At 42.2% G+C, this 12,440-nt stretch overlaps 1 protein-coding gene across 11 annotated transcripts in view; it reads right to left on the bottom strand.

Moving 5' to 3' along the window:
- Window positions 1-12,440, bottom strand: part of DENND1A (DENN domain containing 1A) — a 499,384-nt gene that overhangs the window by 205,234 nt on the left and 281,710 nt on the right. For all 11 annotated transcript variants that reach the window (XM_069476764.1, XM_069476762.1, XM_069476766.1 and 8 more), the window contains one exon: window positions 1,075-1,120. In XM_069476764.1, the coding sequence (XP_069332865.1) occupies window positions 1,075-1,120 (46 nt within the window). The remainder of the gene's footprint in view (window positions 1-1,074; window positions 1,121-12,440) is intronic.

The following is a 12,440-nucleotide window of genomic DNA, read 5'->3' on the forward strand; positions in this document are numbered from 1 at the left end:
ACTTCCTTTAAGACATGCAAAGCACCATCACAGACGGACATGGCTGTAGATTTTCCCTCTGAGAGCTTATCTCCTGTGCAAAACAGGCAAGCCCCTCCCTCCCATGCCTCATTTTGCTCTAGTACAAATTTAAGCTCTCTCCTGAGGAGGAAAAGGCTCAGGGTTCATGTCTACAAAGTAATGGCACGTACAAAGCACAGAAAAGTCCTTTAAAAGAACTGCTATCTAATTGGTACAGCCATACAGAAAGCAATCTGGCATCAGATTCATAGCTTTGACCAAGCATTTCTACTTTAGGGGCTCTATGCGAAGGAAATGAGGCAAAATGCAGATAAAGCCTTATGCATAAAGATGTTCACTGAAATGCTATTTATAATAGTGAAAAATGATAAACAACCTAAGTGTCCAACAGTAGGAAAATGGTTAAGTTGTGGTATATCCAAATAGTGGGAATGATAGGTAGCAAATTAAAAATTATTACTGAGAATAGATAAAAACATGCCATAATGTTAAAATAAAGATATAAAATTATATAAAACATATCAATTATGCATTTACATAAAATATATAGTCACAGAATGAAGACCAGGAAGGAGAATAGGTAAAATGCTAACAATGGTTCAATCCGGAATAATGGTATGGTGGATAATTTTAATTTCCTTCTTTATACTTCTATACACCTTTTACATCACATTTCCTACAATGAAAAATGCAATACTGTTAAAGTGATTTATTATAGAATAAACATCATTTTGAAAGGTGAATCATTTCCCTTCCTTCCTTCAAAGCCCTAAAGAACCCTTTCCTCCTGCCTCCTCTATCTCACTCCCTCGACCCATGAAAACCGACAATCCCCAAGCAAAGCGGGAAAACCCTGCAAATGAGAGGCTGGTGCCAAGCGTCTGAGTTGAGCGCTCAGCTCTGTGCACCTGGGAAGGGACCGCGCACGAGGTGTTGCTTCGACACGCTCCCACGTGCGGAGCTGTGAATCCCGAGACCGTTGTCTTTCCACTGCCACACAGCAAAACAAAACCCCAAGTAGAGCGGATCTGGGGAGGAAAGAAGCCAACTTACCTCCATTAAACTTAAATGGATTCCTATGAGGTAGGGCATGGGAGCACTGTGAAGAGAAACAGAGACACACAGCTGCTTTAATGTCTGTTGCTTCTGACAGAAAAGTACAGATGGTTCACTATTTGGAGAAAAACTGTTTTAATAAACGTATGCACAGTTACATTTCCTTTCACAACAAAAACCCTAATATGACATTTTGTTCCCAAGCTTAGAAACTTCAGAAGAATTTCAAAACGTGGGCAGCTATGGAAACAGCATGGGGGGAGGGGCGGTTAGGGAAAGAAAATCAACCTTGATCACAACCAACCTAGGTGTTAGACCCTAAATAGCAGCTCTGCAGCTGCACGGCCTCTGTTGCCTCACCTTTAAAATGGGGTACTGGAATCTAACTGGTACGTTGTTCTTAGAATGAGAAAAAATATACATCAAGCAGTTAGTGTCGTTCCTGATACAAATGGGAACTATTACTGCCGTCATTACAACAGAAAAAGCAGTTAAGGCCAAATGGAGGGCATAATGTGTTTCAAAGAAGAATGATTTTTTTATTTGCTGTTTCCTTCTGCCATCAAACGATGTGACTTAACTGTCCATTCTGATTGGACAAAGCACTTGGAGAGCTGCCAGCAAGCCTCTCCTCCCCGGCTGCATACATGCCATGCAATGACACTACAATTCATAAAGCCTCTGCCAACTGCTTTTTCCACGGAGCAACGGGCTCCTTAAGTTAGTGACTGAGCAAAGGGGATGAAAACTCAACTCCTGAGGTTTTAAAACCTGGGTGTTTTGGACCAACTGGTCCTTCTTTTGGTTTCAGGAGTCTCTCTCTCTGTCTCTCTCTCTCTCTATGTAAACATTCTCATTTATGCTACCTACCAATAATAAATGTGCTAGTTGTTATATGAGGAACTATACATTCATCTTTTCTAATCTACATAACCTTGCAGGGTAGGTATTACCCCCATTTTACAGAGGAGGAAAGAGACCTAGAGAGGATAAATCATTTATTCAACATCACAAAACAAAGTCAGTGTCCATTTCTTCCTTTGTGTCACATTGACTTTGTAATGGGGAACCTAAAATCTCCATGCTCACCTCCCACACAATGTTTTTCTTGGGGTGACGTGAGGGAGGTCACAGCGAGGAAGGCAGTGACGGGCAATGTTTCCATCTGTGTGTCCAGTATGTGATGCATCCTATGAAGCACACACAGGGTATTTTATCAACCTAGGGGAAAGATACCTGGCTCAGACTGGGGTGACCAGGTACTTCTCTTCTGGGGCAGCTGGTGTAGTAGAAGTGTGTGGACAAGGATGGCTCTTTGGGGACAGGGTTGGGGCAACAAGGAGTAGTTGAGTAAATGAGGCACGAGAGGATTGCTTCCAACTGAATGCTAAGGAGTTTAGATTTTATCCTGAAAGCAATGGATAGGCAAGAAAGGTTTTTAAACATCAGATGTACACTGTAAAACTGCTCCAACATTTAAAAATAAGAAAGGGCACAATTCCCTCATTACTATCCAACAAATAAAATTCTTCAAGCAAAAATCCTTCCCCCAGAATATAAAATGTTTTCCTTAATACAGATCTCAGCAGTAATATATCTTGGGAACCTGTAAAACAGACTTGAATATTAGCAGCACAGTTTGGGAACTATTCTTCTAGAAGACTTTTGTATGTGATAATAGCTAAAAGAACGAACTACACACACAACTGCAGTGAAAGTGGAGTTGTCCTTTCTTTTCTTTCTTCTTTTTCTTCTCCCTTTTTTTTTTTTTTTTTTTTTTAAATAAAGGTATCTGCTGTGCACATTCAGCTTCTCTTCGCTTCTAGGGGCAAGGAAATGCCCTATGATATTTTTTTTCCTTAAACTGTAAACCATTAGTTTAGCTGCCAGCTACACAAATGCTCAAACTTCCCAGTGTGCCTGGCTCTGCTGTCCAAGTTTTTTCCAGTGTACACTGAAATGAATGTGTTTCTAATTAAGTAGCTTCAGGAACACGACAGCTTCAATGTCAAAAATACAAAGTCTGAACCCCGGCAGGAAGTCTTAAGACTGCAAATGTCTCATCTAGTGGAACCTTGCCTAATGTAATGAAAGGAAGCAGGAAGAGTGCAGAATTCCAGAAAAATGGCCACTTATTAATGTGTCCAGAAGTACAGCTTAACACATAGAAGAGAGGAAAACTCAAATCTATAATATTTAACTAAATCTTATCAACTTTTCCAGCTCCTACATTTAATCATGCAATTGCCAGTGACCATGAGTTTTCATTAGAATTTCAGAACTGAAATTCCAACAAATGAGTTAACATATAGAAAAAAGACATTCAAACAGCTGTGAGAAAAAGGTGAAAATAAATACCTATGGCAAAAGTCCTCTGTGTAATTTAACCATAGGCTCTTTATGTATGTAGGTTTTAATGCCATGCCCTTTTGTCCTGTAATAGAAATCAATGATACCCTGAAATAGAGGAAAAAGGAGTCTTACAGAAGTGACTACAGATGCAAGAAGGGACAAAATAGGACTCACTCTTCGGGTATCTTTAGGTGGGCATTTTTTTAAGCTCAATAATATTCCAAAGAGTAATTATGGCCTATCATAGAAATGTAATTTCTTAGCCAAGTATTGTTAGGACTACAACAGCTCTGTGTTTAGAAAATATTTTAAACACATTTATTCTGAAATCACAGCAGCTCTATGTTTTGTATGAATGCAAATTTGGACAAATACCTTTTACATTGTGATCATTTACTTACAAAGCCTCAAATACTTCCCTGAATCTACTACATTTTTGCTCTACAAATACATAATTACAAATTCCAAATGGGGAGAGAGAGAGGAAAGAAAAAGAAACCCAGAGTCTCCTTAACATCTCAATGTGGCAAGTATGTAGCTGGGTAATTCTAGGTATGCTCTGAAAACAATTTCCATTCTCTATATACCTCAATAATTATTGTAGCCACTGACTCATTTTCTTGGAAACCTTTTGTCTTTTTATTGTAAAAATAAATTTGAGGGGGAAAAAAAACCACATCTCTATGCTTATATCACCTTGATACAACTACTTTCATTTTTGTATTATTCCTTTCTAATATTGGCCCACAGTAAAAATATCTTTGAATTATAAAGTGTGTACATTTTATTGTTTTCTCATTGGCTATGTTAACATTTCCCATACTGTCCTATAATCTTTGTGATTATTATTTTAAAGACTGTATAATATTCCACAAAGTATGAATGTACCATAATTTGTTGAATGCTATCCTTAGAGTTAGACATTAAGTTGCTTCCAACTTTTCACTCTTATAAAGGTGCAAAGGACCAGCTCAGAGAAGGTAGTCAGTAACTGACTGGCAAATCCAAATAAGTTCTCTTTGGGTCCCTGGCATGGCGGGCACCACTGGACCCAGCGCCTCTTCTCACCCGTGGAACGGTTTCTTGTTCCAGCCCTGGTTCTGAAGAATACCTGGGTCTAGGACACCTGCGTAGCACTGGTGAGAGGGGCCGAGACTCCACGATGAATGGGAGGTGCCTGACATGCATCATCTCACCATCGTGGGGTTTCTGACTCTCAAGTGCGCTCTTGCCTCCCATATACTCCCACCAAGTTCAGCAGAGTTGCTCTTCACTTTTTTCCAGAGGGCACCTTTCCTCTTTATTTCATTGTACCACTAAGAATGAAAAACTACCAGGGAAACAACGATTCATTGTTTTCTGATCACTTAGAATGATGAATGTAAAAAACCTATCACTCCTGGGCATACATTAAAAGGAAAATAATGGAAAATTAATCGGGTAAGCTATTCCTAGAAAACTTCTTCACATTCAGAGTCCAACTCATCTGAAGAATTCTCTGATTTAGAGTCATAAATATCCATGTTTTTCCAAGGATATCTCAGTTAACAAAACAAAACAAAAATTCATCTACTAAAAGTGATCTTCCTGTTTCAGGTTTGAGAAAGAACTTGTCTGTTTTCTTCTAGAAAATAGGAATGAGGATATCTGCTTCATTAATAGCAAATGTCGATCCTGCTTCTATGCTCTGGCGCCTGTCAGCATTCACAGTGACTTTACGTTTCAATGCTGAATCATAGTACAATTTTGAAGACATTTTAAATAGCAGTTAAGTAACACGTGCAGAACCAACAACACACCTAATTAAATTAAAGCGGTGATAATATTAACAGCTATGACCAAATTCATGCATAGGCAGGCCATATCAACTATGCCACAACTGCAGTATGGCTGACAGCAATTATTGGATGCTGTTGTACATCTTGGAATAAGAGAATAGGGTATATCTGTACTAGGCTTTTGTTCTCTGGGAGTTACTGCACTATCTGACTTTATCATTACATTCCGGAAGAGTAAAAGTTACTCTTTCTTCTTTTTCTCTTGGAAAGGAAAGGGGTTATGTTGCTAGTGTCAAGGCAGTGACAATATAATGACCTTTACCTAAAAGATATCTTTAGATTGAATCCTCCTAAGGGGAAAAGGAACTTTTATTGAGCTACTATAATCCAGTCACTTTTATGCCTTACATATATATTCGCAAGGTAGTGCTATTATCCACATTTTCAGGTTAGGAAACAGTCTCAGAAAGTTACAGCAATTTGCCAAGGTCACACCGCTATTAAGTGGGGAAGCCATACTTCAAACTCAGGGCTGTGGATGAGAGCCCATGCTCTTCCCATGACGCCACACGGTGCATAGTCAGTACTTCAGCCGAAGGGAACCGAGGGCTGGGGCGCCAAACAGGCTGTTCCCCAGTCCTCCAACTCCAGGCCTGCGACGCAGAGCACTTCTCTCCCAGGTAAGTCCTGCAGCGAGTTCATTCCTAGCAACACACAGGCGGGAGTACGGGTACTGCAGCCTTATGAACGGTCCTGCGTCCCCGTTCATTATTACTGCACTTTCACAATTTGTTTAATTCCTTTCCCCCCTCTTAATTATGTTCCCCTGAGGTGAGCAGCTACTAATTGGAATGAGTCAGGTGAAATGAGGGAACACTGGCTACCCAAACACATAAAATACAGCTTCCCAAGACAAAGGGGGAGGGGAAAGGAGGAAGGGGGAGCAGGAGGAGGGCCCCCCACCCCAGGTGAGCAATACCTCTTTGACATCAGGAAGGAACATAGCTTAGGGCAGCCCAGGGATTTGGAAAGACCCTTGTTTTCCTTTTTCTCTTCATAGAAATGCATAGTTATTAGCATTACAATTTACACATCCCGGTACCCACCTTGCCTCTCAGAGGCCTGCCACCTTCTTAACCAAAGACCCTGATCAGCCAAAGGAGATCCCACAAGTCTTTCCTCAGTTCACTATTTTGAAAGGAAAGGAAAACTCTCAAAGAGGGCTTATTCATTTGAGCTTTTTCTTTCTTTCTTTTTTTTTTGAAAAGAAACAAAAGTGTAAATATAGCTTGTCTTACAGTTTTAAATTCTGCTTGAAATAATGAGGCCTGGCTTTGTTAGAGGTTAAAGGACAAAAGAATGGGAAAAAGAATAGGAACAAAGACCATATAACACATCTTGTTGGAGAACACAAATAACCACAGTTTTGGTCTTACTTGGAGCGACCAGATAGGTGCTCTACAGGCTCACACAATGGCCCATGTCGGTCAGGGAGCCAATAAGAGCAGCCACTGTTGACTGCAAATTTGTCATGAGCCAGCACTAGGCTAAGGCTTGATAGGAAGTTTCTCACTGGATCCTCTTGACAATAGTATGAGGCAGGTACTAATAGTACCATCACTTCATAGATGAAGAAACTAAGGTTGGGGAAGCTAAATAACTCATCTGCCATCACACAGCCAGTAAGCAGCAGAAGTGGGACCAGAATCCAAGCCCATCACACTGAGGTAAAACAAACTTATTACTGCCCAGGAGTCCCGCATTCCCATCGCCCTGGAGGAAGGAGTGGAAGGAGGGTAGGAGACTTTCTCTAACCTGCTCCCCGAGGGCAGCCTGCAGCTGTGCCAAGTCCTGGGGCCCTCCACATTCTGTCTGAGCTCCCACTCCCCACCTCACCACAGGAAGTTTCTAGTTCTAAAATGCCCCTGGAGTGCCCAGTAACATGGTGTCCCTGCAGGCCTCAGCCCCACTCTTCCTTAAAGTCCTACTGAACCCGGGCTACCCACTTCTCAGATCACCCTGTGGTTGCTAACACCTCCCTTTTTAGAGGCTTTTGTCTGGGTTACCCATTTGGCATACAGCACGTGCTTATTTGAATGACTGTTCCATACTGTCAGTCACAGGAGAACAGAAGTCCGTTTCCTGTTTCCCAGAGTCTACCACGATGCCACATACAGAGCAGGAAGAATAGGCAGTCGAGCCGCTATTTACTGAGTGCACACCAAATACCACGGTCTGTATGGGAGGCTCTAGTTACCTTATCTCATTTAATCCTCAAACAATCCAATGTATACCATCCATCTTATAGATTAAAAAAGGTATTCTCAGAAACGTCCCATGGTCACCATCATAATGATGATTCCAGCCCAAATCCTTCCACTTCCAAGTTCCTTATACCACTCTTACTAGTGATTTAACCGTTATGCTACACTTAACAAAAAATGGTTATCTGATAATTATAGCTAAAAAATACAGTAAGTGGATTCATAGCCAGAATAAAACTATATTTGCCTTACTTGCTGGAACTGATTGATACTCTTTTTTGTTCCAAGCAGGATTTAAAAGCAATTTATATGAATATTTTCAATTCAGCAACAAAAGCAGGAAAGAAATAGGGGCAAAGGGACAAAAATGGAAGCCATGGTGAGGTTACTACTTCAGTTTCATGCTGTGACATCTGTGACATCTGCTGGGATGGCCACAAACTTGGCTCGGAGCACTCTGGCCACAAACCCAAAGAGGGAAACAAGATCCTACGGTGATTTGTGGTGTCCATAAGAGAAAGATAAACCAGTCACTCAGCAGCTTGGATTTTAAAAAGTCTCCCGGGGAGGCGAAAGGGAGAAAACTACTATCTTACGATGCATTTACTATGTCCTCAGAGTTTTCCATGTGCCAGTCATTCAGGCCACAAATATCACTACAAATCAGGCACCACACCTTGGTCTGGGAAGACAGGAGAGAAAAACAGATCTGGTCCCTACCTATTTGGAGCTGGCACTTAACAGTAGATTAAATAAGCAAATTATTGTACATGGGTAAACTTGTAAGGAGACTCACAGGGTGTTGTGCGGTACACAACAGGAGGGCTTAAGATGACCTCATTTCATCGTTGTAGCAATGTTGAAAAGCTGATCACCGTAATTTACAAGGAATTCATGGTTCAAAGAGTTTAAGTGACTCAACAAAGGTCACAGCCGGGGTCTGAAGCAGAACTACGGCTTGAAAAGTAGAACTGGTGCGAATGCCATGAGTTAAGCAAGCTTTTCTTAGGGGAAAAGGTATTTAACTTCTTTCCTGGTTTCCAACCCAAGCCCCCTGATTTATGAGCAACAAGAGAGGATGAGAATCCATGAGGACACCAGGAATAATTCTAGACTAGGAGAGAAGGCAGAGACCACCTAGTTTCCATGTACAGTTTTGGCAGCCAGAGCACAGGGCCTCAGCACAGAGGAGGTGAGCTCAGTGGAGTGGAGTGGAGTGTGAGCTGGCAGCAATGGAGACATTCGCTAATGCAAGACACATGCCTATCACTGGAGCTGATCAGTGAGAGGGGGAGAAGGAGGACAATGCCCTTCTGAGAGTGGCTTCGTGGCTTCCTGGGGTAACCTACAGGGGTGGGGGCAGCGGAGATGCCTTCTAGAGCTCCAAGCTGCTGGGCCCAACAGAAACTGAACACATGAATTACAAAGATAACGCCCAGACGAAAACCTGGAAAGGTCAACATCAAAGCCTGGAGTAGTTCGCCCTTTTGTGCCTCCTCAGTCTACCGGAAGGAGACAGACTTGGAAAACATCAGGAAGGGCTCCATGACTAAGGCCACTGCAGCAGGAGAAGTTAATCACAGAGGAAAGGTCAGGAGACGGGGCTCCCTGTTGCCACAGAGAATTCAGTGGGAGTCGTAACAGCTAAAGCCAGCTGTCAGAGGGAAGTCTCAGGTTGTGAGCCCCCAGCAGCCCACAACACTCTTGCAGAAATGCAGGAATGAGTGGGGTACAAAACAAATGAGAAGAGAAAAAGAGAAAGAGGGTTATGGAGAAATAAGTGGAGAAAATAACAGAAAAAAAAGTATAAAAAATTAATGTAACCAGTAATAACAGGAGATCTTTTCTTTTTCTTTTTCCAGGACTAAGATATCCCCATACACAGAAATGCATAGCATCCAATTACCTTTTTAGCCTAGCCTCTCAGTCTTTCACACGTTTAAGGGGAAGACAAACCCACATCTGTTGAGAGATTACTCAGAGCTCAGCACCCGTGCTGGTCCTTCACGTATTTTCCCTGGTGCCAACAACAGAAAGGGGCAAGGACACTTATCCCCAAAGCTTGCCACGAGGTAACTTGCTCCACTGCTGAAGTTTCCTGTGACCCTGATGTTACACGGTTTGTGGCTCCTGCCTTTGGGTAACTTATGGTTCCCAGGAACATGTCTAGAGTGTCTTTGCTGCAGAGACCACTACACTGTGCCTCAGAAGTTCCAGAGTTTTCTAAGTGTTAGGTTTAAGCCAGGCTCCAGGGTCAGGGAGGAGTGAGGAATTACACACAGAATGTGTCATGAGAAATGAAAAACTGGGCCAAAGCTTGGTCAGGTAAAAGGAAGTCAGAGCCAGCTGTGTCCCGTGGAAACTGGCAGAAACCGGGGCAGGGGAGGTACGAGGGGGTTGGGAAGGTGCTTCTGGCAGGGCAGGTCCAGAGGCGCAGACGCAGATGCAGCAGCTGGGAGGTGAAAGACCACCAGGGGGTTCGGCTGTGGTCAGAAGAGCTCCCCAGAGGGTAGGTGGGTGGGCGGTGGGTGGGCCATCATTCCCCCAATCTGGGGATGGCTGTTCCTATGTTAAAGGGACACTATGTCTTTTCTAACCCTGCAAGTCTCAGCAATGTCATGGGAGTGACACCGCTAAGGCTGGATGAGAGCTGCCCCACTGCACACCTGGCACCTGTGCCTTCCAGAGCACCTCTCGAGGAACCAGACTAAAGGTTGGACGCCAGCCATCTGAGCAGACTACTCCTTTTTGTACAACTTTTACTTTTTGCTATACATACTTTTGAAAGGTTAAAAAATTTTTATAGTAAGGACATATTACTTCACTAACAACAAAAAAGAATGTATTAAAAATATAATGGATCTGGAACTAGGTAGTGGTAGTATATTAGATATATTTAGATATCTGATATATTAGTGAATTAGATAGTTGGAATATACTAAAAACCATTAAACTGCATACTTTTAAAAGGGTGAATTTTGTGGTATGTGAATTATAGTTCAATAAATAAAAGAGAACTTGAAGAGACAGTTTTCCTATAGAGTCTACAGTATAGATAGATATAGATCCCCGTGGAATCTATGGCACAGATAATGCAAAGAGCCCAGTCTCTTCCCTCGCCCATTTTCCACCTGGAAGATAATTTACTCAGAAATTGTCCAAAGCCTGCTCCAAAGGCCCCTGGCACTTTCGGTCTTAGGTGCTGCTGAAGGCAATGAAGATGCATTTCAATGAGGGCTCAGTGAGTGACTGTCATTATCTAATAACTTCTTTTCAGCTGTCTACTTGGCGCCAGGCTCTTTATGTAGAATAATACTTTTAGCTATATTCCTGGCAATGGCTTTGCAGATGAACAAACTGAAGCTCAGACAGGTTATGCGACTCACCCAAAGTCACATGTTCAATGGGACCAGAGCTAGGATTTGAAGCCAGGACTTTTGACTTCCAACCCTGGACACTTTTCCACCACTCGGCCTCTCTGTTCAAATCTCAGGGTCAAATTCAGCCAAATCTTAGTCCAGGAATTACCTAGCAATCTATAATTTTCCTTCATTCAACCAACATACATTTGTGTGTGTGTGTATATTTCCTAACCATCAGGCTCACCTGACCCAACTGCCCTTCTATCTACAACTGAAATCTTGGTCCTTATCCCCTCCTGCCTCTCCTAGATGAGCTCTGTCACAGTGGTACCACACCCCGAGCATTGGATCACTGTTGGTCCCTTGCTGCTTCGTAGCTTCAAAAAAATAATCTCCCAATCTTGCCTGGACACTTGAGTTCTTTTGTGAAGTAGTGTTTTCTCAAATCTAGAACTCTCTATGAGCTCCTATCTTGCTATGCCCAGTGTCAGGGTCATAGTAAGCACTCATAACTATTTGCTTGCAAAATGGAAATGACACATAACTTTTGCATACTTGTTGGAATTCAGTCTTTAACAAAACCTACAAAATCCAGAGTTAAGCATATATAAGACAATTTTAGCCACATCTGCCATCTAATTCACTTCCATCTGTCCTGGGTTTGGAGGATTTCAATTGGATTTTGTTGGATCATTTATATAGAGAGACTTATACAAAGAGATACATTAATATATAATGACTATATATATCTGTATAGTCACAAATAACAGAGATAGTACCTGCTATTTATGGAGCACTCGCTTTGTGTCAGTAGTAACTACTACTCACCTTTGACAGAAGAGAAAGTTGGCTCAGAGAGGTTCAGTGATCTCAAAGCTAGTATTAATAAATAGGGAAGCCAGGGGTAAGGCCAGGTTTTCCTGTTTCCACCAGAGCATACTTTTTTGTTTTTCTGTGGTGTTTTTTTTTTTTTTTTTTTTTTTTTTTTGAGACAGAGTCTTGCTCTGTCACCCTGGCTTAAAGTGCAGTGGCATCATTATAGCTCACTGCAACCTCCAATTCCTGGGCTCAAGTGATCCTCTTGCCTCAGCCTCCTGAGTAGCTGGGACTATAGGCACACACCACCAAGCCTGGCTAATTTTTCTTTTTGTAGAGACAGGGTATCGTTCTTGCTCAGGCTGGTCTAGATGTCCTGACCTCAAGTAATGCTCCTGCCTCAGCCTCCCAGAGTGCCAGGATTACAGGCGTGAGCCACCGTGCCTGGCCCACACCACACATTCATTTGATTTCTGTCTCTGCCACCAAGAATATCAACAATCCCACTTAATTTAGCATCGATTTATTCCCTATGCAAAATTTCATGGCATCAATGAAGACAGTGATTAGAATGAATACAGCTCTGATTAACTGGATGTCACTTCACAGCTGTGTCCAGACTGATGCCCCCATCACCCACATGGACCATGCACCCTGTGGTCAGATATATTCCAGAATTTTTGCTGCAAAAATGAGATGGAATACATGATGCAGCATGTGGGGGTTGACTGAGAACCCCACATATAGCACAGATAAAGGGCCTGAAACTAGTACCTCTCACAGAGAATCTG

The sequence above is a fragment of the Eulemur rufifrons genome, chromosome 7 (assembly GCF_041146395.1).
Source record: "Eulemur rufifrons isolate Redbay chromosome 7, OSU_ERuf_1, whole genome shotgun sequence".
Taxonomy (NCBI): Eukaryota; Metazoa; Chordata; class Mammalia; order Primates; family Lemuridae; genus Eulemur; species Eulemur rufifrons.